The following is a 27,882-nucleotide window of genomic DNA, read 5'->3' as shown; positions in this document are numbered from 1 at the left end:
CGCTGGGTGTTCTGGGAGTTGTAGTCATGAGGCCCGGAGTCTGTCTAGGCAGCGTCGGATGATCGAGGCGGCAAGAACTACAACTTCCAGGATGCGATGTGGCTTCCTTTTTGACTCATGGTTCCTCCCCCTCTGCGACACCTCCTCCCGCCTCTCCCCGAGACTATCCCCTTCCGCCCCTTTTCTATGTCGCAAAGATTGTGTAGAAAGGCTGGTCCAGCGGCGGAAGAGTCTGGCGCTGACCTGAGAGGGAGGGCTCGGTGTGGAAGAGGTGAGGGTGTCCCAAACCCCTTGGGCCACGTATCTGGCTGAGTTCAGCTTCTCCGCATCCATATCTTCCCCCCTATTCTTTGAGGCGTCCCCAGACCTCCCAGGCCTGACTCTTGTTTCAGTCCCCCTGACCCCTGGGTTGGGAGCCAGTGTACACTCGGTGTTGGGGCTGCGAGTGAGCCCGGACAGGTGATTTTGAATGAACTTCTGCCCCACCAGGGTTCTCCTGGGCTCTGGCCGCTTCTGTAGATCCGTGTTTCCTGGACTTGGCCCGTGGAGTCTTCCTAGTTTAAGCCACATTTCCTCGTCTCAGTTCATAGCCGCACCTTTGTAGGCCTGGCTCGGAAGATGTTAAATGAATCCGAATATGACTTCTCAATAGCTGGCTTCTGGGGTGTTCTGAGGCAGGGAGCGTGTTGGTTGTAGATATTTTGGGGGTGTCCGTTTTCTTTTCCTTATCGTGTTCCTGTTCTCCCCTCGGATCTACTATCCAGTATTGTGGGTTCTCAGTAAACAAGTGACAAGGACAAGCCCTGAAGTATTTTAAGTCGTGCGGAAGCACCTTTCATAGTCACTCTTAAAATTGCACCTGGTGGTTTTATAAATTCTAGAACGATTAAATGATTGTCTTTTTACTTACTGAGTAGATCTTGGTTCTGATTTGATGCTGGAAGTACAAACTAGTGTCACGTGTTCATCGCCATTGCATGGTTAAAAAAGACTCCAGAAGTCCTCTGGTGGATTATTGGATTTGTTAGACATATTCTGTGCTTATTCGTAGACACTTACAGATATTTATTTTCTGTAGCATAGTAAGGACCTGCCGTCGTTTCCCCTAGAGTGATAAAAAGGACCATGCAAATCAAAGTGGAAATGATCTAGGAGAGAGAAAACCTGGATTATAGAAGCAATTAGCTTAATACTTTTGATGCTTAATCCTTTTGTGCCTCATTTCCCTCATCAGTGAAATGGAGTCTGCCAGGCCTCCCTGAAAGGGTTGTTCTGAGGATTACAAAGTGCTCTATAAAGTGGCATCTCTACCAGAGACATTCACATCCTGTATACACACCTTCAGTGTTTGGGATGGGCACTTAGAAGTTTCGTGTCAAATAATATTTTTTTTTAACTTTAGGAATGCTTAGAAAGATTTTCTTTCTAGCTTTGACATTAATAAGTCTTTCAATTGACTTATTAATAATAAAAATATTGAACATTAATTTTGTGTCAGGTACTAAAGTGCCTTATGTGTTTAAACTGGTTTAAGCCTCACATCAGTCTTACAAGGTGGTTTCTTTCTTTTTTTTTTTCCTTTTTGTCCTTTTAGGGCCACACCTGCGACATGTGGAGGTTCCCAGGCTAGGGGTCGAATCGGAGCTGTTGCTTCCAGCCTATACCAGAGCCAGAACAATGCCAACCAGATCCGAGCCGTGTCTGCAGCCTACACCACAGCTCATGGCAATGCCATATCCTTAACCCACTGAGCGAAGCCAGGGATCAAACCCGAAACTTCATGGTTCCTAGTGGGATTTGTTTCCACTGCGCCATGACAGGTGGTTTCTATTGTTATGCCCATTTCACAGATGGCTGAGATAGAAAGATGGCAGAAGATATACTATACTGGGAAGTCCTAATAGTGTTTATACTAGGCACCTTGTTAGGTGTTTCTTGAGTCCTATTTATTCCTCACTGCAGTTCTGTGAGCTGGGATATCATTTTCTCCAAGTCTTAGAAGTAAAATTATTTACCTGTTTGCTAGAAGTGGAGAGGCCAAGATTTGAGTTCAGGTCTGCTTGACTACAAAACCTATGCTTGTCCCAATAAAAGGGATGATTTCATTGTGTTTGCCAGCTTTTTATTTGGTTTTGACTCCCTGGATTAAATACACAAAAGAATTTTTTTTTTTTTTGTCTTTTTAGGGCCATACCTGCGGCATATGGAAGTTCCCAGGCTAGGGGTAGAATCAGAAATGCAGCTGTCATCTTCCAGTCTTCTACCACAGCCACAGCCACAGCCATGCCAGATCCGAGCTGCATCTGCAACCTACACTGCAGTTTGTGGCTACACCAGATCCTTAACCCACTGAGCAAGGTGGAGGGATCGAACCCTCATCCTCACAGACACTATGTTGGGTTCTTAACCTGCTGAGCCACAATGGGAACTCCGACAAAAGAATTTTTAAGACACATCCAGGTTCAGTAGAAATCAATTAGTGATGTCCTCATGGAAAAGGGTCAGATAGTTAAAAATTCTCATTCTTACCTTTGCCGTCCCTAGATCCCCTGAACTCGAAGTGAGAGCAGAGTATGTTAAGGGCCGTTGGGAGCCTCAGTGGGGCTGCCCAGATGAATGTTCCTTAAACTTCTGTTGAGAAAGGTGCTATTGAAAGAAAAGAACAAGCAAATCAAGCCTTTAGAATTGGACACTTCGTAGCCTTTGGAGTTATTTTTGGTGCTGTGGGAGTTTTGGTATCTATCTATTTATTTATTTTTTTGTCTTTTTTGTTGTTGTTGCTATTTCTTGGGCTGCTCCGGCAGCATATGGAGGTTCCCAGGCTAGGGGTTGAATCGGAGCTGTAGCCACCGGCTTACGCCAGAGCCACAGCAACGCAGGATCCGAGCCACGTCTGCAACCTACACCACAGCTCACGGCAACGCCGGATCGTTAACCCACTGAGCAAGGGCAGGGACCGAACCCGCAACCTCATGGTTCCTAGTCGGATTCGTTAACCACTGCGCCACGACGGGAACTCCAGTTTTGGTATCTAGTTCTTGGCTTACATCAGTTTTCACTCTAATCCAGTTGTCATTGATACTTTAGTTTGTAATTCTAAGGCCAAACTTTCAGGGTGAAATTAATTTTAGAGTGGTTAGGAGAGGGACTGGTGGTGATTTGACTAATTTTTTTTTTTTTTTTGCCTTTTAGGGCCGCAGGTGCATGGCATATGGAAGTTCCCTGCTAGGGGTAGAACAGGAGCTACAGCTGCCAGCCTACTCCACAGCCACAGTAATACCATATCTGAGTCACGTCACTTACAGCACAACTCACAGCAACGCTGGATCCTTAACCCACTGAGCGAGGCCAGAGATCGAACCCAAAATCTCATCGAACCCGGATCTCTGTCAGGCTCCTTACCACTGAGCTACAGCAGGAACTTCAGACTAATTCTTTTTTTTTCTTTTTTTTTGTCGACTAATTCTTTATATACTTCATTTTGTGGCCATGTCCTCATTTCCCAAATTGTGGACAATATTTGTTAATAAATTAATCATGATTTGACAACATAAACAGGATAATTCAGCTTCCTTTAATTACTTGCTTGCTTTTAGGCATTGAACGACATGAGGGCAAGATATTTGTCAGTTTTATTCACTGTAGTATTCCCAGGGCTTACAGCAGTGCCTCAGAGATGGCAGTTAATAGATATATGTTGAGTCCATGAATGCAGTTATTATCTGTTCTGTTTATGCTTTGATTGATCTTGTGTATTCAGCAAGGCTCATGATGCTTTTTTTTTTTTTTTAGCACTTGCCTCCTTTGTTCTATTACCTTTAAACATACCTATGCTGAATACGCCAGCTCTGTTGTAGAGTCCTTCCGAGAGGGACTATGTTTTTTCACCTTTTTTTTTTTTTTTTTTTTTGCTTTATAAGTCTGTACCTGTGGCATATGGAAATTCCCAGGCCAGGGGTTGAATAGGAGCTACAGCTGCTGGCCTACACCACAGCCACAGTAACACAGAATCCAAGCCACGTCTTCAAACTACACCACAGCTCCCGGCAATGCCGGATCCTTAACCCACTGAGCGAGGCCAGAGGTTGAACCCTCATCCTCATACTAGAAGGGTTCATTACTGCTGAGCCACAATAGGAACTTGTTGTTTTTCACTTTTTAAATGTCCCTTATAACACTTGAGTGAGTGGGTGAACAAAGTAACAGCTCTAGGAATGAATGACTATTTGTGGGTAATTAGAAGATTGAAAGTAAGATTTGATCAGCTGGAGACCCCCAAATCTGATTTTATATGCCATGTTCAGTGTTTACCAGCTATTTTCACACATCTCTGATTACTGGGGGAGTTTGTAGTCTTAGGAAACTTAAGCTTTGGGGGCTCTTTTTGGGAGAATCCAGAAAGGGACATATATCTCTCTTCACCTCACTGCAGATGAATCGGACAAAGGGTGATGAGGAGGAGTATTGGAATAGCTCCAAGTTCAAGGCTTTCACCTTTGATGATGAAGATGATGAGCTCTCACAGGTAGGTTTCCACAAGCAGTTGCTGAAGGTAGCACCCTCTCACATGGTGCACCCTTCCCCTTGCATCCTTGGTAATCTGGTTTTTGACCATGTTTCCATTAGGCTCAGAAGTGTTTCGGTCAGATCTTTAGAAAAATCTTCATGGAGAAGAACCCTGAGAGAGAGGGATTGAAAAACCAACTCTCTGCCCTTCTTCCTTCCTTTACATTCTTAATATGAGTCCTTTCTTTCAAGAACCCCGAGTCTCTTATTTTGTGATATCATGTATTATTTTTTTGAGGAATGAATGGGATTGGAAATTTTGTCTTTATTGTGTCTGTTTTGCAAATAGGGAAACAAATTCATTTTTGGAGAGATGGGTGAACTCAGGTTTACAGAGCAACTCAATGCGAGTAATACGGTTAGAATTCAGAAGCAGCTGGAGTTCCCGCCATGGCGCAGTGGTTAACGAATCCGACTAGGAACCATGAGGTTGCGGGTTCGGTCCCTGCCCTTGCTCAGTGGGTTAACGATCCGGCGTTGCCGTGAGCTGTGGTGTAGGTTGCAGACGCAGCTCGGATCCCGCGTTGCTGTGGCTCTGGCGTCGACCAGGGGCTACAGCTCCGATTAGACCCCTCGCCTGGGAACCTCCATATGCCGTGGGAGCGGCCCAAAGAAATAGCAAAAAGACAAAAAAAAAAAAAAAGAATTCAGAAGCAGCTTTGATTTCTCCTAACCTTTTGCTTCTGGACGCCAATGTTGGTTGAGAAGTAGTTTTCGTGGCCGGTATCCAGCAGGCTAGGCTTTGCATTGCCGAGTACCAGTGTTGGCCATCTTCAAGTCCCAGTTCCTCAGCCCCTTGGCTGTCAGAGAGAGAGGTGAGGAGTGGTGACTGCCTGAGTGCCCTGCCTTCTGTCTGTCTGCAGTTGAAGGAATCCAAGCGGGCGGTGAATAGCCTTCGAGACTTCGTGGACGATGACGATGACGACGACCTGGAAAGAGTCAGCTGGAGCGGGGAACCTGTGGGAAGTAAGTAGAGGAGGCCCTGAGAAGGGATTCATACTCAGGCTTCATACCTCTAATAAAGGCTCCTCGATACTCGTTAGGAAAGGGAATGAGGTTGAACTATTTTCAGATGAGGATACATCTGGAAGTTGAGCCCAGGAGAAGATACTTGGGGAAATAAGCAGTGGTTTTCACACGGCTATCTAGGCCTGCTGTCCTAGGGCTAATGCTTGGCTGGCTGTTTCAGATTTATTTGAGGTGCTTGTTAAGAATAGATTTCTAGCCTTCACTCCGGGGACTCTGCTTCAGTAGTTTTGGGGGGTAGGGTGGGGGGGGGTGTCTCAATTTATATAAGGACTGCAGATGCTTCTGATGTGCGGTCATATTTGGGAACTGGTGACTTAAATGCTTGTAACTGGCTGGCAGAACTGACTTCCTTAGCCACCAAGTCTCACTGCTCTGCTCTTTTATAATGCCACTTTAACACCTTCGCAGAGGCCATCTGATTTTTAAGTATGTTTCTTTAAGTTTTTTTTTTTTTTAATAGGAAATACTGTCACATGATTTAAAAATTGAAGAGTATTTAAGGCATATAGTGAATAGTTTCTCTCCCACACAGTCATGCATCTACTCGGTTCTCAGGCCTTGCCCTCCCAAAAAACGACTGCTATTGTTTACTTCCTTGTATTCATCTAATGATTCTTTTTGCGTTGGGGAATGCATTTAGAAATATATTTCCTTGGGAGTTCCAGTCGTGGCTCCGTGGTTAACGAATCTGACTAGGAACCATGAGATTGTGGGTTTGATCCCTGGCCTTGCTCAGTGGGTTAAGGATCTGGCGTTGCCATGAGCTATGGTGTAAGTTCCAGACGCAGCTTGGATCCCGCTTTGCTGTGGCTCTGGCGTAGGCCGGTGGCTACAGCTCTTGATTAGACCCCTAGCCTGGGAACCTCCCTATGCCGTGGGAAGCGGCCCTAGAAAAGGTAAAAAGACAAAAAAAAAGAAAAAAGAAATATATATCCTAGGAGTTCCCATCGTGGAGCAGCGGTAACAAATCCGACTAGGAACCATGAGGTTGCGGGTTTGATCCCTGGCCTCCCTCAGTGGGTTAAGGATCCAGCGTTGCCGTGAGCTGACTTGGCTAGGAGGTCGCAGATGAGGCTTGGATCCTGCGTTGCTGTGGCTGTGGTGTAGGCTGGCAGCTGTAGCTCCAATGCAACCCCTAGCCTGAGAACCTCCACATGGCCGCGGGTGCAGCCCTAAAAAGCAAAAATAAATAAATAAATAAATAAAAGAAGGAAAGAAAGAAACGAAATATATATTCTAACTCCTTTTTTTTTTATACCAGGGGTAGCAAACTTTATGCCCTGCTCTTTGATTTGACAGCATGGCTTGGAGGTCTTTCCGTATCATAAAGAGCTTTCTCATTTTGCCTCTTTTTTTACATAGCAGCATAGTGTACACTGTATTGATTTATCGTATTTACCCAGTCTACTGTTGATAATCTTTAGATTGTGTTTAATCTTCTGTGTTTATATTGCTGTCAGTAACCTCCTATTTTTGCCCATAATAAGAGTATCTGAAAGATCAATTCCTAGAGTGGAATTCCTGGCAGAGGTATGTATTTTCGTCTGTAGTGGATAGATACTGCCTTCCACGGGGCGGGGGGTGGGGGGTGCACCAATTCGCACTCCCACTGGCAATGCCAGAGTGCTCCTATTTCCCTACAGCCTTGGCAGCACAGGGTATTATCAAACTTCTGGATCTTTGCCAATCTTATAAGGGGCCAGTGGTACCTCAGTGTACTTTTCATTTGTGTAATTCTCTTATTAAGAGTGAGGTTGAGCGTTTTTCATAAGTTTAATAGCAACTTGTATTTCCTTTTCTGTGGTGTGTTTATTCATTTCCTTCGCCCCCTTTTTTTTTGATCAGTCTCTTTGATTCTGTCCTTTATCTCTGCCCCAATTTTTTTTTTTTGTCTTTTTGCCTTTTCTAGGGCTGCACCCACAGCATATGGAGGTTCCCAGGCTAGGGGTCTAATCGGAGCTGTAGCCACCGGTCTACACCAGAGCCACAGCAATGCAGGATCTGAGCCTCGTCTGCGACCTACACCTCAGCTCACAGCAACGCCGCATCCTTAACACACTGAGCAAGGCCAGGGATCGAACCCACAACCTTTTGGTTCCCAGTCAGATTCATTAACCACTGCACCACGACGGGAACTCCCTTTCTCTCTGCCCCAATTTTTAAAGACCATGTCGACAAGGAACCAGGGCCTCCAATGAAAAGCTTTTAGAATTTATTTGACTGCTGGACGTCAAAGCATTATTTTGGGTGCGAATGACTGATCTAGGTCATACTATCTTGCAGGTATCTCATGGTCCATCAAAGAGACTGCTGGTAATAGTGTGTCAAACCATGAGCGTGAACAGCTAAAGAGCCGAAACAGCTTCTCCTCCTATACACCGCTCCCCAAACCTGCTTCTACCTACTCCCTGAGCAGCTTTTTCAGAGGTAAAGAGTGATGGTTAAAGCGCAGGGAGTTCTTTCCTTTTTTTTTTTTTTTCTCTTCAAAAAACCACTGAGGCTATAATTTTTATTTACTTTGTAGGAAAAAGGTTATTGAAGGATAAGAATCTTTGGAGTTGGCAGTTTGCGATTAGGAGGGGAGAAATGAGCAAAACTCAGAGGGACTGGATTGGGTTTCTAGAACATGATGAAGGAAATTGGCATTAACCCTGTGACAGACACTGAAAAAATATGCCTAGCTCCAAATTCCTCCCTCCCCCTGTGCATTTCTGTTGAGAGTCCCTGTGCACTGCTGGTGGGAATGCAAAATGGTACAGGCCCCGTGGAAGACAGTTCAGCAGTTCCTCAAAAAATTAAACATGGAACTACATGATCTAGCAGTGCACTTCTACATATATTCAAAACGAATTCAAAGCAGATATTTAAACAGGTGTTAATGCACCAGTGTTCATAATAGCTTTTTTCAGAATAGTCAAATATGGAAACAACCCAAATGTTCACTGACAGATGAAAAAATAAAATGTGGCGTGTTTATGCAACAGAATAGTATTTAGTCTTAAAAAGAATTGAAAATCTGATACATGCTCCAACGTGGATGAACCTGGAGGTTGTTATGCTAAGTGAGTGAAGCCAGACATTCAAGGACAAATACCGCCTTGATTCCATTTCTCGGAGACACCTGGAACAGTCAGATTCATAGAGTTGGAAAATACGGTAGTGGTTTCCAGGGGGTGAGGGTAAGGAGGAGCGGGAGTTATTGTTTAATGAATACGGAGTCTCAGTTTGGGAAGATGGGAAAGTTCTGGAGATGGACAGTGGTGATCATACAGTGTGAATGTACTCAGTACCGTTGCCTGTACACTTAACAGTGGTCCAGTTTATGTTATGTATATTTTACCACAGTCTTAAAAAATGTTCCTCCATGTTTTTGGTGTGTGTGTATTGGGGGAGGGCATCTCAACTTTCCGAAGTTGAATAAAAGATTTTTTTTTTTTTTGCTTTTTGGGGCCACACTCAAGGCATATGGAGGTTCCCAAGCTAGGGCTCCAATTGGAGCTGCAGCTGCCAGCCTATGCCACAGCCACGCAGAATCTGAGCCACATCTGCCACCTACACTACACCTCATGGTAACGCCCGATCCTTAACCCACTGAGCAAGGCCAGGGATCAAACCCACAACCTCATTGTTCATAGTCAGTTTCCAATGCGCAATGACGGGAACTCCAGTAAAGGTTTTTTAAACCTTAAGTTCCCATATTGCCTAAAAATGTTCTATATACACTGCGTCCTTAAATAAATCTGAATGGCTCTGACTTGAACTGTTGACCTTATGTGTTTTTTTACCTTTAGGAAGAACTAGACCTGGAAGTTTCCAGTCCCTCTCTGATGGTAGGCATTGACCCTCTTCTCTTGATTACCAAGGGAGATGTTACTGATCTGGGGGACAGATGACAAATGATGAAATTTCTCCTGAATCTCTCATCATTATCAGAGACATTTTCTATTGCTGAATAAGGAAGTTGAGAACATTCTGGCTACAGGGGCAAGGGGTAACTTCTAGGGGTGCTGTCTTTGGGGAGGAGCTGAGATCTACTCTGGGCCATAAAGATGCCTTGGGAGCCCACAAGTCCAAAAAAAAGTGTGTTTGAGAAGGAAGTGGTAGAGGGAAGGAATAGCAAGAAGACGTCATCCTGAACCAATTGCCTATTCTTTTTCAGCTCTGTCAGACACACCTGCCAAGAGCTATGCTCCAGAGTTGGGGAGACCCAAGGGGGAGTATAGGGTGAGTTATATCTTACACTAATATGATATGACACATTACACAATTTGATGTGCTTTGACGTATGTTATCTTGCTTGATTTTCCCAACTCTTTGAACAGGTTATTTTAAACCCCTTTTATAGATAAGAAAACTGGATTTCAAAACATCATGGCTTGCCTGGTGTCTCACAGCTAGTTGAATGGTAGAATTTGGACTCAAAATCTCTGTTTTCTAATTCAGTCCTGGCATACTTTTCTTACCCATTATGCTGCCTTTTTAAGGTTGTATTTTGAAACTTTTGATCATCCCTGTGGTCTGGAAGCTCGGTGGAGCTCATATTCCCTTAAAGCATATAAAAAAGCAGCTTGATTCAGAAGAAGAAACTATATCATACGGTCCCAAAAAAGGAGCCTGTCTCTTTCTTTCCTTTTGTCAGCAAAGTCATTAATTAGAGCCCTAAAATTGCATTTAGGGCTTGAAATCCCAAACCACTTATGTATAGAGTTGCTGGTTTTGTCGGTTGATCCATTCCCTTTTTGATCCAACTCCTGCCTGTATGGTCTCTTGTTCTAGTTCCCTAAGAAACTCAGAGCAAGACCATCTCAGTTCTTTATTTTTTTTCCCATCCATTTCCTTCCACAAAACATTTCCCCTTTAGGGACTAGGACTGAGACTTTGAGGCGAGGAACTGACACGCTGATAATTCTGGTCCCTTAACTTGCGGGAATTCATACGTTGCTAATATTCTAGGATTACAGCAATGACTGGAGCCCCAGTGACACAGTGCGACGCCTCCGGAAGGGCAAGGTAAGGCCACTGGGGAGAGAATTCTTGTAGGATTTTTTTGGAAGCTGGGCAGCTTGACCTTTCTCTTCAGTTCTGTTTGTTAAATGAAGTGGTTTTCAGGAGGAAGATCAGTCCACTAAGATGGCACTTTAGCAGCAAAATTACTGATTCTCCAGGGTTTAGTGTTGCTTTGATAGGGCAGTGGGACAAGAGTGATGGATGTGCAGGAAAAATGGTGTCTTTAAGAGTGAGAGCGTGGAGTTTCCCTCTGTGGCGCAGTGAGTTAAACCTGGTATAGTGGGTTAAGGATCTGGGCTTGCAGATTTGATCCCTGGCGAGGGAACTTCCGTATGCTGTGGGTGCAGCCGAAAAAGGGGGGGAAAAGTGAGGGCAATCTTTTCATTTAGGTCTGTGAACCATTGTGAGTTACTTTTGTATATGATGTGAGGTCAAGATTAAAAGTTCATTTTTTCCCATATAGTTCTCCATTTACTCCAGAACTATTTGTTGAAAAGACTATCCTTTCCTCATTGAATTGTTTTGGTGCCTTTGTCAAAACCAAGTTGACCATATATGTATAAATCTATTTTTGGGTTCTTTTTTTTTTTTGCCACGCCTGGGGCATATGGAAGTTCCTAGGCCAGGGATTGAATCTGAGCCACAGCAGCAATGCCAGCTCCTGTATTTATTAATTGTTTTTTCTTTTTGTACACCCTATGGTAGATGGAGTTCAGACCATATGAGGATCAGTCCAGGGATCAGATCTGAGCCAAAGTTGCGGTCTACACCACAGCTGTGTTAACAGCAAATCCCGCTATGGCAATGCCAGATCTTTAACCCACTACACTGGGCCAAATATTGAATTGGCACCTCAGCAGCACCCCGAGCTGCTGCAGTCAGAGTCTTAACCCACTGTGCCACAGCAGGAACTCCTATTTTTGTTTTTGTTTTGCTTTTTGCTTTTTAGGGCCACACCCTTGGCATATGGAGGTGCTCAGGCTAGGGGTCGAATCAGAGCTACAGCTGCTGGCCTACACCACAGCTACAGTAATGCCATATCCAAGTCATGCCTGCAACCTATACCACAGCTCACGGCAATGCTGGATCCTTAACCCACTGAGTGAGGCCAGGGATTGAACCTGCATCTTCATGGATACTAGTCAGATTTGTTTCCGCTGAGCCACAGTGGCAACTCTAGGAACTCATATTTTTGGATTCTTTATTCCAGTTCATTGATTTATTTGTCTGTCCTCCTGCCATTACCAAGGCCTTGATTGTTGTAGCTTCGTAGTGACTCGAAGTCGGGTAATATAAATTCTTCAACCTTACTCTTCTCTTCCAAATTATTTTGGCTGTTGTAGATCCTTTGTATTTTCATGTAGATTTTAGTATCAGCTTGTCAGTGTCTACAGAAGGGCTGCGGGATTTTGTGATTGTCCTGAATCTATAGGTCAGTTTTGGAAGAATGGGCGACATAATAATTAATGTGCCACCCTGAATCATAAACCTAAATGTAAAGTAAGCACCAAAACTATAAGAAAATTCAGGTGACAATCTTTGTGATCTTGGGTTAGGCAAAGACTTATTACCTAAGCACACAAAACCCATCACATAAAAAAGGAAAGATTCGGGAGCTCCTGCTATGGCACAACAGGATCAGCAGCATCTGGAGAGTGTTGGGATGCGGGTTTGATCCCTGGCCCAGCACAGTGGGTTAAGGATCTGGTGCTGCCGCAGCTGCATCTTAGTTCACAGCTGCTGCTTGGATCTTTGATCCTTGGCCCAGGAGCTCTGTATGCCATGGGGTGCCCCTCCCAAAAAAGGAAAAATTCGTAAAATGGGCTTTACTGAAATCAAAACCTTTTGTTCTTTGAAAACACTGTTTAAAACATGAAAAGACCAGAGCTGAGAAAAAATATTTGCAAAACATATATATAAAGGGTTTTATTCAGGAGTTCGCTTGTGGCACAGCAGTTTGGGCATCCTGCATTGTCAGTGCAGTGGCTTGGGTCACTGGGGTGGCATGGGTTCAGTTCCTGGCCTGGATCTTCCACATGCTGTGGGTATGGCAAAAAAAAAAAAAAAAGAAAGAAAGAAAGAAAGATTTATCCAGAATATGTACATAAAAAATAATGAGGCGTTCCCATTATTGTGCAGTGAGATTAGTGGCATCTCTGCAGCACAGTTTTGATCACCAGCCTGGCACAGTGGGTTAAGGATCCAGTGTTGCCACAGCTGCAGCTCAGATCTGATCCCTGGCCCAGGAACTCCATGTGCTGTGGGTGGCCAAAAAAAGGTATCTTCAATAATAAGTTAACCCAACTAAAAATTTGGCTCAAGATTTGACCAGTTATCTCACAAAAAAGATACGTGAATAGCCAATAAGCACTTGAAAGGAGGCTCAGTGTTATCAGTTATCAAGAAAATGTTAATTAAAACTGCCATAACCACTGTATAGCCGTAATAATGGTTCAAGTTAAAAGTACTAATCATACCAAGCATTAGGAGGACGTGGAGGAGCTGGAACTCATACGCTGCAAGCAGGAAGGGAAAATGGTAAAACTACTTTGGAAAATAGTCTAGCAGTTTCTTACAAAATTAAACATATTTAGTTTCACTACTAGACATTTACAGTCCAGGAGAAATGAAAACATATGTCCCTGCAAAGACTAGTACACAACTGTTCATAGCAGCTTTATTTATGATGGCCCCTGAAGTAGAAATAACCCAAATATCCGTCAGTAAGTAAATGGGTAAATAAATTTTAGTATGCCCATACCAAGGAACACTACTCACTGGTAAATAGGAACAAACTACTAATACTCACCGCAACAGAAATTTCTCCCAGAAACATTGTTGTTATTATTTTTGGCCATGCTGTCCTACTCGGAAGATCCCAGCCCAGGGATTGAGCTCTCGCCACATCAGGGACCTGGACCACAGCCGTGACAATGCCAGATCCTTAACTGCTAGGCCACCAGGGACCTCCCTCAGAAACACTGAGTGAAAGAAGCCAGATGCAAAACAGTACATACTGTATGATTCTGTTTTGCTGAAATTTTAGAAAAGACAAAACTTGAGTGACTGGAAACAGATGAGTGGTTGCTAGGGACTGGGGCCGGGTGAAGGGTGTGGACGTCAGAGTGGACGGGGGAGCTTTTTGGGGTATTGTGCATGCTGTGCGTCTGGACTGTGGTAGTAGTTACATGGGGTTACATACTTGTCAAAACCCACTGAATTGTACACGTCAGGAGGGTAGATTTTATTCTGTGTCCGTTATGCCTCACTAAAAAGAGAACATGCCATCTTTCTGCCTGTTGACTTTGGCAAGACCTCCTCAGGACATTAGCATCTTCTAGGGCATAACGAGTGCTGGGACCAGAGGGTGAGAAGAGAGAGGTTCTCCTTGAGGACATTTCTGTTCATTCTCACCCATTCTTCAGTGTCCAGTGACAAAGGAATATAGGAAATGGTCTTCTTCCTTACATACCAATTCTGTTCTTACTCTGCCAGGTCTGCTCACTGGAAAGATTCCGCTCCTTACAGGACAAGCTACAACTTCTGGAAGAAGCAGTCAGCATGCATGATGGAAACGTCATTACTGCAGTGAGTTGTGGCTTTTATTTAATTAGCTACATTAGTTTGTGAAAGTCCAGTCAGGATAGACTTTAACATTTTAGGTTAAATGGCAAGTAAAACCCTGGATTTTTCTTTCTTTCTTTCTTTCTTTTTTTTTTTTTTCCACGGCAGGCAACATCTTGAAGTGGGTTCTCAGTTCCTCGACCAGGAATTAAACCTGGGCCGCAGTGGTGAAAGCAATGAATCCTCACCCCTGGACCACCAGGGAACTCCCTGGATTTCCTTCTTGAAGTAGAGGGTTCTCAAAAGTCCACGTTCTAAGGCTCACTTAGCAGGACATACGTTGTGTATTGTGCTCTTGATTACGACCCAGAGGCAGTAGGTTGGCTACTCTCTGTTCTTAGAAATAATCTGCGAGGAGTTCCCATCGTGGCGCAGTGGTTAACGAATCCGACTAGGAACCATGAGGTTGCGGGTTCGCTCTCTGCCCTTGCTTAGTGGGTTGACGATCCGGCGTTGCCGTGAGCTGTGGTGTAGGTCACAGACTCGGCTCGGATCCCGAGTTGCTGTGGCTCTAGCGTAGGCCGGTGGCTACAGTTCCGATTCAACCCCTAGCCTGGGAACCTCCATATGCCTCGGGAGTGGCCCAAGAAATAGCAACAACAACAACAACAACAATAACAACAACAAAAGACAAAAAAAAAGAAATAATCTGCGAGATGAGAGATGTGGGAGTAGGCTCTCACAGAGGGAGGGAGAAGGCAGCTCTCGCCAGTAGGGGCACAGGTATGTGGACTCCCAGGACCAGGTTTAATCCTTGGTTGTGGGAACTGAGATCCCACTTCCAGATGTGCATCGCTGGTCCTTCCATCACAAAGAGAGACCGTTGTCTGGACCTGCGGAGATTCCTAATGAATTGCTGAGTTTATTCCTAGACATCAGGTGCTCAGGCAGGGCTTTGTGTTTGGAAGGTTACGCAGGCTAATTCATTTGGTTCTCTTTTCCTCTAGGTTCTGATCTTCCTGAAGAGGACACTGAGCAAAGGTGAGTGTAGTTTGGGGACATCTCCAGTCGGTACAGTGTCTGCTACCTTTGAAGGGAGAATGGCACTGTGGCTTTCATACCAGAATTCACCAGCATGAGGTCTGCTTCTGGGACAGCTGGGGTGACCTGAGACTTCTGAGTACACCTCACAACCCTGAGGGGCAGGTGTTCATCCTTTAGGCTGATAACTGCAGTAACTACAAAGCCCCTCCATGGACTGGGCAGTTGGGTGGCTGTGTTGGTTTGAGGAAGTGAGTGTCCAGCTCGGTGCTGCTGTTTGGGTTGGTGCGAACTGAAAGCTGACACAGAGGCTAAGTGCTGCCCTGGACCGAGGAGTCTGCTGCTGGTGGATTGAGCCAGAGGGATGGGCACCATGGAAACCATTCCAGCCTCTCATGGACTTTGAGGAGATAATGTTTGGAATGTGTGAGTAGGGAGACCAGTGTCCCGTTGAGTAATAGGCTCTAATCTTTGCCCACCTAACTCCTCCTTCTTGCCTGCCAGAGATCCTCTTCCGAGAGCTGGAGGTGCGACAGGTTGCCCTGAGACATCTCATTCACTTCCTTAAGGAGATAGGGGATCAAAAGCTGCTCTTAGACCTCTTTAGGTAAGAACTGATCACCTGGTCTATGAAGTTTGTTAAATACTTTGTTCAAAGCACTCTGGGCGATAATACGAAGAAAGAGAAGACACTCTCTTTTTTCTGGAAAGGCTTATTAGACGAGATATTGAAAGGTGATGGATAACTCAGACTGCACCACAGCCTGTGGTAAGGTGACCGTGTAGCAGGTGGTTACGAGCCAGGGTCTGGAGTCAAGCATCTGCACTGAATATTGACCCCACTGCTTAGTTCATAGAGTGACTCGGAGCAAGTTACCTAACCTTTCCAAGCCTCAGTTTTCACATCTGTAAAAATGGAGATATCTACCCTATAGGTCATTATGAACATTAAAAAAAAAAATGTGTATTGGAAGTTCCTGTTGTGGCTCAGCAGTAACAAACCCAACCAGTGTCCATGAAGACTTGGGTCAGATCCTTGGCCTCATTCAGTAGGTCAAGATTGCCGTGCGCTGTGGTGTAGGTCATAGACGCAGCTCAGATCTGGCTTGGCTCTGGCTGTGGCTGTGGCTGGCGGCTACAGCTCCGATTCGACCCTTAGCCTGGGAACTTCCATATGCTATGGGTGCAGCCCTGAAAAGAGGAAAAGAAAGAAAATTTTTAAAATGTGTGTAAAGCACTTGGCATAATGCCTCGTCTGTAGTTTTAGTATTTACTAAGTACTTCTTTACAAAAGGCCTAGGATAAAGGTATCTTTTATTACTTGGTACCCGGTGATGCCAGAGAGAAACACAGTGGAAGAACAGAAGAAGCAAATATAATTTTCAGTCAGAATATCTGAAGAGGGCCTGTGGAAGTGGTCAGGAACTGAGCTGGGCCTATGAGACTAGGTAGGATTCTAATAGGTAGAGAGGACAGAGGTGGGCATATCCGCTGGAGGCTGGGGTTGGTGAAGTTTTGGAGAGTGGGATGGCTGTCTTCCATCCTGATTTCCTTTCCTATCTCACTTTAGTCAATAGGGACTCTTTTCCACTCTTAGATTAAAATGTATGTATATTATGTCCTTTCTTCAATTGGAACCTCTGTTTAGGCTGACCTGTGGGTCAGGGTAACTCCATTTACCCAGCATCTCCAGCACAGTGGTTAGCTGCCCCAAAGACTAAGGTGGGGAAAGCAGGTTACCTGGTCGGGGCCCACACCCCTCCCTCATTCCCTCCCTTCTTCCTTCCTTCCTCTCTCCCTCTCTCCCAATCAACAAGGCTTTATTAAGCATCACCTCTGGACCAAAGTAGTGATGTTAATTTTAGTGGTCCATTCAAAATAAGACAGAATCAGAAGACAAAAGTCCTTGTTCTCCAAGGCCTTGCCACCTTTGGGGAAAGACAGAACACATTGTTTGCTGAACATGAAAACAACAGAGGACAATCTGTTTCCAAGATTGTACTGACAGAGAAGCATTTTCATTGTTTTTTTGTTTGTGGGTTTTTTTGTCTTTTTAGAGCTGCACCCGCGGCACATGGAGGTTCCCAGGGTAGGGGTCAAATCAGAGCTATAGTGCCAGCCTACGCCACGGCCACAGCAACTCCAGATCTGAGTCATATCTGCTACCTACACTGTACGTAGCTCACGGCAATGCCGGATCCTTAACCCACTCTGCAAGGCCAGGGGTCGAACCCACATCCTCATAGTTACTAGTCGGGTCGTTACCTCTGTGCCAGCACAAGAACTCCAAGTTTTCATCTTTTAAAAATAACCCAGGAGACTACTGTGGGCTGTTTGGCAGAAGCGCTGAGCCTTTCTATCAGACCTGTTAATGTTACAGTTGCTAGTGCCCTGCCATGTCTCCTTGTCCTTGCTTTTCACTCAGGTAGAGGGATTGGACACTGCTGATGCCTGATCCACCATGTGTTCTCAGGAGGCTACTGGTGGTAGAACTTTTAAGAGGAGAAGGACTTATCTTGTGTATGGAGGCTGATGAGTTCGAATTATGTTTCCCTAGAGTGGTCGTCCTGTTTTGTGAGATTGTACTGTCACACATTAATAGATGAAAATGCCCTGCCCCCTTCTGCTTCTTCTCAGGTTCCTAGATAGGACAGAAGAGCTCGCGGTAAGTGTGGTCTTTGTTTCAGTTGGGGACCTTTTCAGCAGACATCCAAGCCCAAACTCAGCCTCTGAAATCCCACACTGATTGGATGTTACCTTTCCCTTGGTATTGATTATATCCAGAGGAGAGAGGCATCTGGGAAGCCTGAAAACTTAGTCAAAACAGTGTACTGTTTTGTTTCTTTTTATGTGCTCTTTTGATTGGGTTTGTGAATAATTTTTAAAAAAATAACTGAAGAAAACTGGCATGGTCAATTTGGCATTTGTCCTTTTTTTTTTGCTTTTTCTTAGGGTTGCACCTGTGGCACATGGAAGTTCCCAGGCTAGGGGTTGAATGGGAGCTGCAGCTGCCCAGCACAGCCACAGGCATATGGGATCCTAACTGTGTCTGCAACCTACACCACAGCTCACGGCAACGCCAGATCCTTAACCCACTGAGCAAGCCCAGGGATCAAACTCACATCTTTATGGATACTAGTTGGGTTTGTTACCACTGAGTCACAACTGGAACTCCTAAAATTTGTCTTTTAATTTTTAGTTGTTTTCAATTCATGGTTTGTAGGAGCTTTGGGATTTTGGCTTCTAATCCTAAAGACAATGTGGAAAGCAAACAGGAATAAGAAATCAGATATAGGTCAAGAAGGAAGATAGGTCAAGCTTCTGGTGCTGCAGCCAGTACACATTTTGGCTGAGAGCTCCCTAAGTGTTAAAATTGATTTTGAGTAGGTTTTCACCAGACTCCTGGAATACAAAATAAATCTGAGATTTTATCAAAAATGTATGTAGTTTGTATTATTAAAATTTCAGTGATCCATTTAAAAGGTTTGACATTATATTGCGGGGGTAAGAATTTCTGAGTGCCGTCAATGTCAGGATTGCTCTTTTAGCTGCTGTTCCACATGTCGGTGGTGATATATTTTTAACCTTTGCACAACAGGATATAATTCAGGAAAATGTTTTTCAGTAACATTTTATAAAAGGAGCTTGTACTCAATATTTCAAGGCATGGGAAAAATCTCAAAAACCTTTTATCTTAATTTATTCAAAACGATTAGGAATTTTTAGTAATCATTTTGAAAAACTTTTTATGTTTTTAATCTCCATAGATTCAAAACTATAAGGAATTTTTTTCAGATAACATTCTTATAAAGTTTGTTATTTCGAAGTTTGATTAGTGGAAATAAATGTTTTTGGGGTAACTCATTTTTATCTAAAACTTTTCCTATTCTTTTTGGTCTTTTGTCTTTTTAGGGCCCCACCCATGACATACGGACGTTCCCAGGCTAGGGTTCGAATCGGAGCTCCAGCTGCCAGCCACAGCCACAGCCACAGCAATGCAGGATCTGGGCCTCATCTTCGATCTACACCACACACCTCATGGCAACGCTGGAACCTTAACCCACTGAGCAAGGCTAGGGGTCGAACCTGTGTCCTCATGGATGCTAGGCAGATTTATTTCCGCTGAGCCATGACGGGAACTCCTTTTCTTGTTTTCTTCACTCTCTGTGTATGTTTGAATTGAAAGTGATTCATCATGCATGCTGTTGTATATAAATTTGGAGTTTTCCAAACCCTCCCCCCCACCCCTGAGGAGTCTCTGATAATGAAGAATTTAGTTTTCAAGCATGGAAAATCTACTTAACAGAGCTTGTCTTTTGAAGAAAAAGAAATAGCTCAAAGCCTTTCTCTGGTTTTTGTAGCTATCCCATTATCGAGAACACTTGAACATTCAGGACCCTGAGAAACGAAAAGAATTTCTTAAGACCTGCATTGGGTGAGTGGGGGAGAAAGGTTTTTAAGTATAAATACCCTTGTACAGGGTAATGCAGAAACTGAAAAGGGTGGACTATGGATAAGTGTTTGTAGGGAAAGGCCGATAACATTAAAGGCTGTCTCCTGCCCTGGTCCCAGGCACTAGTCCCCAGAGAGTTTTCATTGACTGGTGGTAAATTGAGAAAAATAAGGGCAATGTAGAGTGTTTTCTCCTAAAGGTAAATTTATTTAATTTGAAAGACCGCCTTTTATTCTGGAATTTTTTTCCCCTCTCTTCCTCCACCTGCTTTTTGGTAGAAAAATGGGCTGTGCTTTTTTTGTATGACTTTATATTAACATAAAAAAAAGTCAGAACATTACCTTAATATTATTTTCAATGTTATGGGTCCTTGAAACCACAGTTTAAGAACAACTGATTCTGTACGGCTTTCATCCAGAGCATAAATAAGTCCCTGTGAAAAGCAGCCTCACATATTATTCTTCCAGTGCCGGGGGCACACACTGCTCTAGGAAGTAGCTTACTTTACTGTCAGACATCCTTCATTAATAGAAATTGCTGAAACCTACTTCCCAGTACCTTTCAAGATGGGTGTGGCGTCTACCCATCAGACCTCAACTCCAGGTTCAGTGATGACCATTGTTTGTCATTCCTTATGTGACATGACCTCCAGGTTCCTCATTTAGAAGTTTGTTTATGTCAATGCAGTCCTTAATTTTAACATTATCAGCTACTGAGCTATGTTGTATGGCCTCTGGTAAATGAAGAGAAATCTTAGAATAGCAAACTAACTGGAACCTTTTGCTGTCTCCTTTTATCTCTTCTAAAAATTGACTAGGGTGCATACTTATGTGGGATAGTATGATTGACTTTCAGAATTCTTCCTGGAGTGAGTGGAGTAGGGGAATGAGGCGGCACTTCTAGAGGAAGACCTGTGAACTGGGAGTTTAGAATCTGGCCTCAATTCCTGGCCTTGACTTACCATGTGACTTTTAGGCAAGACACTGTTTGTCCCTCAACTTCTTCATGTATAAAAATAGAGTGTAGTGTTGACGATGGGACTCTTGACTTTGTAGAGCTTTGAGCTCTTTACCAATATACAAACATACCACCATGCTGTGTGCTTTGATTTTACTGTATTACTCTGCATTAAAAAATGGCTAACGGGTGTTCTCCAGTGGCTCAGCTAGTTAAAAATCCAGTGTTGTCACTGCCGTGGCTCTGGTTCCTCTTATGGTGTGGGTTCAATCCCTGGCCTGCGAACTTCTGCATGCTGTGTGCGTGGCCCCCCCAGAATGGCTAACAAATGTTAAGTGCGCCTTAAGGAGAGTTAAGCCTTGACATTAAGCAAGTACATGACCACTGGGGTTCACTGAGATGTGGCTGATGGGCCAGGCTCACTCACAAGCTGTGTGACTTGTTTATCAAACATCCCAGCTCCCACCATGAGGGGATTCTAATTCATTCCTCAGCAGAATCACTAGTGACTGTATATTCATGGACTTTCAGAATCCCCCTCCAGTTGGCAAAACCTGAAGTACCAAATCCCAGCCAAAGGTCTCCTCTATTTTCTGCCTTCTCTCTCTGCCTTTCGGGGATGCCCTAAAGGTGAACTGAGATCAGATTTGGGAAGCCCATGAGCCTCTTATGCTTAGAGTGGTGATTTGGTTTAGGTGGGTCTGTCTCCTGTTTGGGTAAAGGATGAGGTACTAACCTTCAGGCCCTCTCCCAGTTTGCCGTTTTCAGCAGAAGACTCTGCACACATACAAGACCATTACACGCTGCTGGAACGTCAGATCATCATCGAGGTTAGACTCCTCCGTAGTCTCTCTGCTTTCTGCTTCAATGCCTGTGTTCCGTGCCATTCAGCATCTAGGAGGCTTCTGCCCACATTCTGCACATTTTCATTTCCTAAGAGCCTTTCATTTTCTCTCTCTCTACATGGTAGTCTTCCCTCCATTGTCCTCACGCATCCGTTTCCTCTCACTTGCTGTTGATCTGGAAGTATTCCCTCGTCATCTTCAAACTGCGCTTCAGCGCTGCTGCTCTGGTCCTCCTCCATCCAACTGGACCTGTCATCCTGGTGTGGGCTTTAAGCTCCCCTGGGCAACCCTAGGCACTTCCTTCTTCTCTTCCTCCCCTCCTTCCTGGCGTAGGAACCCAGTGCGGTAGTATTAAAGACTTCCCTCCTGCCTCTACTCCATGAGCAGTGGGCTTCCTCCACCACAGGCAAATGATCGTCATCTGGAGTCAGCAGGACAGACGGAGATCTTCCGGAAGCACCCCCGCAAAGCGTCCATCCTCAACATGCCGTTAGTGACGACGCTCTTCTACTCCTGCTTCTACCACTACACGGAGGCTGAGGTACGGGCAGAGTGTGACAGACAGACCCCACACGCTGTCACTGCACGGGAGGAGCACAGTCCACAGGCAGTATTTCAACATAGTCTATTAACAGGGTGCGTGTAGTTCTCGGCAGTCCTGGGAAGCCTTCCTGGTTCTCGGCAGGGGAGAGCCAAGAGGGGAGGAGGTTTGTCAGGGCTGGCATGCGGCAGAGCATGTTCTGCCTCAGCGCTGGTCCGCAGCAGTCTCTGTTCAAAGGTCTGTGATTCAGAGGGATTGGCAGTGTAGAGAAGGGCAGCAAGGTGTTAGGTATTTGTGGGTGGTTGAGGAAATGTGTTTGAAGAGGTGTGAATTTAATAATCACGGGATTAGCATCAAATTGGAAATCACACCATCCCTATTAATTCAGTCCTTTTTTTTTTTTTTTTTGCTTTTTAGGCCACACCTGCAGGGTATGGAGGTTCCCAGGCCAGGGGTGAAATCGAAGCTGCAGCTGCCAGCCACAGCCACAGCAATGTAGGATCCGAGACCTACACCACAGCTCACGGCAATGCCAGATCCACTGAGCGAGGCCAGGGATTGAACCTGCATCCTCTCTTGGATACTAGTCGGGTTCATTACTGCTGAGCCACAACAGGAACTCCTCATGCAGTCCTCGTAAGCTGGATTCTGATGATATCCAGTTAGACCCAGTGGCGCTCTTCTCTTAAACTAACGCTGGGTTTAAATGGTTGCAGAGTGAAATGTAGACTATCCGGGGAGTGGAAAGGGAAGCGGGAGATTGGTAGTGATTGAGAAAGTGAGTAACACTAAAATTCCTTCTCTGCTTCCATCCCAGGGGACATTCAGCAGTCCGGTCAACCTGAAGAAGACCTTTAAGGTAGATACAGGTTTGTCAGTGTTTGGTAAAAGTGGTGTCAGGGTAACTGCACGGAGCGGAGGTTGCTCAGGAACTCTGACCTTCAAGGTTAAAGGGAGAAAGGAGCCAGGCGCTGGGAAGTGGGAGTGGCTTGAACCGCGTGGCCTGCCGCGCAGCAGGGGCTTAGCAGCCTGCGAGATGGACGGGTTTTAAGGCGTAGAATCACCACCAGGGCATCCTTTTGCCTGTCTTTTCCAGAATTCTTAAGCACCTCCCCTGATGCATTTCTCCTTCCCCTGGCCTCTGTTTTCTAGATCCCAGACAAACAGTATGTGCTGACAGCCCTGGCTGCTCGCGCCAAGCTTCGGGCCTGGCATGATGTCGACGCCCTCTTCACCACAAAGGTGGGTGCCCTGAGGCTGTGCCTCGCTGCCAAGGCCTCCGACTGGCTATCAGCCCCTGCCTCCTCGGAGTCTCGGGTTCTAGTTATTGGCTGACATTTTTTCTTCACCTTTTTACTTTTCAGAGTTTCAAACCTAAAGAAAGGCTGAAAGAATAGCATTATGAACGCTAGTAGTCTTGACCTACTTCAGCGATGTGTTAACATTTTTGCCATATCTGCTTTCTCTTCTGTGTGTAGGTATAGAACGTGACATTCCTTAAGCATTTATTTCAGTTGTAACCACAATATTACCACTCTCAAGAAATTTAACATTAATACAGTAATGTCATTGTACACATAAATTAGCTCTTTAGAGCTGTTTTGGGTTTTTAAAAATTTTTTTATTTGCTCTCAGGATCCAGTCAAGGATCTTGCATTCCTTTAACTGTCATGTCTCTATATCTTTATAATTCAAATACCCATTTTTCCACTATGGGTTTGTGGATTTTTAAATTTTTCCTCTTTGTTAGTTACTTAACTAGCTACATTAAACACCAAACCAGTACCTGTGTGTGTCAAGGTCAGACACAGTGTGAAAAGTAAGAGAGAGGAAGGAGTGACCTTCCTCCTCCATTGTCTGCCTGCTCCTTTCTCAGTCCCCTCCTCCAGGCACGTGCTGCAAAAAATTTGGCAGGTGGCTTTCTAGACCTGTCCTCACAAATTTGCAAGTAAACATGTATATAAGTAAGAAGACGTAAAGGGCAGGCTGATTCTACCCAGAGAAGTTCATGGTATGAGAATTCTAGAGTAGATGGCTTATTTCCTTTAGCCCTACTTCACAGACTTCTTTTGCCTTCGTGCCTATTGATCTAAGAGCGCATTTCCTACCTCTGACTCTTTTCCACCCTCCTGAGTGCCTCGACTTCTCTGAGACGCTCATCCCTCTTCAGTTCTCTCTCCCCGACCCCCCATCCATCCACGCTTACTTCCGTGCTTTTCTGGTCTGACCGTAAAGCATAAGGAGACCAGCTCAGAGTGCATTGAGTATGTCCGGCCTATCCACGGCTGCCCTGTCCTCCTGTTTCAGAACTGGCTGGGCTACACCAAGAAGAGAGCACCCATTGGCTTCCATCGGGTTGTGGAAATTTTGCACAAGAACAGCGCTCCTGTCCAGGTAATGGCTCCTAGAGAGAGCTGGGTACAGGATCTTCTAGGAGACCTAACTTTTAGCCTCTTCTTGCTAAGCAATGAGAGACTTGACCTGCACTGATCTTAAAGACAACATAATGGCTGGGCTGCACTTTGACGGAGAAAAGTCAGGGGAAGGAGTTCTCCTTTGCCCTTTAGAAGTAGTCCCAGGCCGCCCTCTCTGAGGGGTATCTCCGGTGTTCAGCCTGTGGCGTCCTGACATTCTCTTCAAATGATGCAAAAGGAGAACTCCCTGAGAAAGGACATCAGGGAGCAAGGGGCACAGGACTGGGTCAGTCCAGGTCAACCTGTTGTGGACACGGGTATCTAGCTCCGGGAGAAGGAGGAATGGGCCCTTCCCTTCTTTCCTGGGGGCGGGGGTGTGCGTGGGAGTAAGTACCGCATAGAGTCCACGTCATTTCCCACTGCAGAGCTAGTCCTGGGGCTGACCATGGGAGCTGTAGACAGCAGATTCTGACTCTTGTGCTTCTGTAGGACTTTTTTCCCACCTTTCAGAGCTCTGGGTTAATGGGTCTGGGAATCACTAATCAGAAGTACTTCTCTTCACAGATATTACAGGAGTATGTCAATCTGGTGGAAGATGTGGACACAAAGTTGAACTTAGCCACCAAGTTCAAGTGTCATGATGTCGTCATTGATGTGAGTCCCTGAGAAGTGAGAACTCTGAGTTGGGCCTCAGTGGAGAGTGAGGGATTGTGATATTCTCAGGTCCCAGAGAATATTCTGTCACTTTCAACTCAGTGGGCAAAAGGGCCTGGCAAGAGGTAGTTTGGAGACCAGCGCTTCTAGATGATTTTCCCAGCCCTCTGACTGGTTTCCGCTCTGCTTTACACATTTGTTGCACTCAGGGAATTCACAGAACTGAATCAAGCCACGCTGGCTCTGTAGACTTCTCTCCAGCATGAAGTCCGGTGGGTGCTTGACCCCACTGTCATCCCACTGTAGCTTTCTGGCTTCTCCTGGAACCTTGGCTCAAAGTGGGAGTGACAGGAGTTCCCGTCGTGGCTCAGTGGTTAACGAATCCGACTAGGAACCACAAGGTTGTGGGTTCGGTCCCTGGCCTTGCTCAGTGGATTAAGGATCCAGTGTTGGCCATGAGCTGTGGTGTAGGTTGCAGATGCGGCTCAGATCCCGAGTTGCTGTGGCTCTGGCGTAGGCCGGTGGCTACAGCTCCAATTCGACCCCTAGCCTGGGAACCTCCATATGCCGAGGGAGCTGCCCAGAAATGGTGAAAAGATGAAAAAAAAAAAAAAAAAAGTGGGAGTGACGGGAAAAAGGCTCTTCTAGAGAAGGCTGATTGGGGGGTTTTATTGTTGTCTGTTTCCGTGACAGACTTGCCGGGACCTGAAGGATCGCCAGCAGTTGCTCGCGTACAGGAGCAAAGTGGATAAAGGCTCTGCAGAGGAGGAGAAGATTGATGCCGTTCTCAACAGCTCGGTGGGCAGCTGCGCTTACCCTCCCACAGTGTCAGTAGACAGTTCACAGAGCAGTATCGAGTAAAGATTCCCGAGGCCTGGACAGGATGGCCGTCAGCCAGGCCCGTAGACCTCTCGTTGAGGGTCTCCCGTGGGCCTACAGGGTCAGAAGCATTGGTTAGGACAGCAGAAGTGACTTCTGAGAGGCGGGATGGTGTCAGGGTAATCTGGGGACGTTGGCTGACACTCATGCTCTGATCCTCCTTGAACCTGGCAGGTAGGAGATTCCATGGTGGTGCAGTGGAAACGAATCCGACTAGGAATCATGAGGTTTCAGGTTTGATCCCTGGCCTCGCTCAGTGGGTTAAGGATCCAGTGTTGCCGTGAGCTGTGGTGTAGGTTGCAGAAGCAGCTCGGATCTGGCGTTGGCTGTGGCTCCGGCGTAAGCTGGCAGCAACAGCTCTGATTTGACCCCTAGCCTGGGAACCTCCATATGGTGCAGGTGCGGCCCTAAAAGGACAAAAAAGACAAAAAGAAAAAAGAAAAAAAAAACCTGATAGGTAGGACGGACTAACTTCTGGCAGTGTCGGAGCAGGTGTTCCAGATTCAGGAAGTCCAAACTGTATCGTTTCCTGGGGCTGGATGTGACCTACCTGTTGGAAAAAAGAAGTGGTGAAGGAGAGTTTAGTTATTTGGGGACCACAGCGGACTCATCTCTCATAGCATGAAATTGTGTTAACATGGAGCTTAGCTCCCTGTTGGAACCTACCAGAAGCTAATGCTAGTAATTCTTGGTCCTGAGGAGGGCAGAAGCAGAATAAATGCCCTACATCCGGTTTGACAGATACAGAATGGGTATTTACTTTATCTCTGAGTAGATGAACTCCCCCACACACACTGTTTTCTCAGCCTTCCCCCCTCCATCCTTCTCTTCCTGATATTCCCTAGCTCCAGGCCTTGTTTTATTGAACCCCCTCTGAAGGGATCACTGAAAACTGATCACTGTTTGTTCTTTCCTCAGCAAATTCGATGGAAGAATTAGGTTGCATCAGCCCCCTTGAAACCTGCCTCATTTCTTCCTTTCCTGCCTGTGAACGTGGAGAGCACTCTTCTGAGGGAGAGTTACAGCTTCATGTCATCTGGGCCCGCCATCAGCACCCAGTGCCTGCTACTCTGGGGACTGAAACCTGGGCACCGACTGTGTCAGATGATCTTCTCTCCAGGAGCCATCATATACGGGCCAGGATCTAAAGCTCTGCCTTATCATGAGAGAGACTCTCCCCCTGGTGCTCACGTGAAGGTGGGAATAACTTCCGGATTGGGCCCATATTGGGCCACATCCCTTTTGGTCTGAGGAACGTGACTGCTCCTGAAAAGAAGTCTCCTAGACTAAGAGGTACAGGTGTCATAGGGTGGCCACTCCATTCCCCTTAGTTAATTATGACCCTGGACTTGGTGCTGGACATTGGCACTCCTGCTCAGATCAGAACAGAATCAGATGGCTCTCGCTCTCCTAAGGGGCCTCAGGAAGTGCTGCCAGTGTTGCCAGGACCTGTTGGAGGCGCCCTCACGCCAGACTGTACAGAGTCCTCTGCAGCCTGGCAGACTGCCCACAAGACCTTGTGTTTGCTCAGCCGGCATCCCTTGGCTCCCCAGTCTACCCTTTGTACAAAATCCGGGTTCCCCTCTCACCTGTCCCCCGAGATGGCCTTGTGTGAGAGGTAAGAACGTCCCTTTGCCTTCCCCTCTGCTTCCCTGACCCAGCCCAACCTGATCTGCAGCGCTGCTTTAGTCGTGCTAGGGAGAGCTGTCCCTTTATGCACAAATCTCATTATTTCACTAGGAGCTTCCCCGAGTTTCACCAGGGCTGAGCTCAGCAGCATTTCTGTTAGGCATTTCAGAGGGAGGTTTTAGCTTCATGGTTGGTTTTCAAGAGGATATCCTGCCCTGGGCCCATATTGGCCTTTCTTCTCTGTGACTGAGCTGGCCTTCCCAGACATGCCTAGACTCCTAATAAAGCTGTTTCTTGCCGGTG

At 45.7% G+C, this 27,882-nt stretch overlaps 1 protein-coding gene across 2 annotated transcripts; it reads left to right on the top strand.

Moving 5' to 3' along the window:
- The first annotated feature begins 141 nt into the window (after positions 1-141).
- On the top strand, positions 142-27,882 carry VIPAS39 (VPS33B interacting protein, apical-basolateral polarity regulator, spe-39 homolog). Of its 2 annotated transcripts, XM_047795524.1 has the most exons (20): positions 142-271; positions 4,433-4,525; positions 5,430-5,532; positions 7,879-8,022; positions 9,387-9,425; positions 9,755-9,819; positions 10,549-10,605; positions 14,098-14,190; positions 15,174-15,207; positions 15,712-15,814; positions 17,845-17,872; positions 19,569-19,642; positions 21,372-21,447; positions 21,869-22,003; positions 22,821-22,862; positions 23,156-23,245; positions 24,311-24,397; positions 24,982-25,071; positions 25,765-25,869; positions 26,869-27,882. In XM_047795524.1, exons 2-20 carry the CDS (start codon positions 4,433-4,435, stop codon positions 26,887-26,889), a joined length of 1,479 nt encoding a protein of 492 aa, XP_047651480.1. In that variant the 5' UTR covers positions 142-271; the 3' UTR covers positions 26,890-27,882. The 2 variants fall into 2 exon arrangements, with proteins under 2 accessions (XP_047651480.1, XP_047651481.1); XM_047795525.1 differs by lacking the exon at positions 7,879-8,022.

This window comes from Phacochoerus africanus, chromosome 9, assembly GCF_016906955.1.
Source record: "Phacochoerus africanus isolate WHEZ1 chromosome 9, ROS_Pafr_v1, whole genome shotgun sequence".
NCBI lineage: Eukaryota > Metazoa > Chordata > Mammalia > Artiodactyla > Suidae > Phacochoerus > Phacochoerus africanus.
Note: the sequence above shows the minus strand (reverse complement) of the source record. Positions and strands in the feature narration are given on the sequence as shown.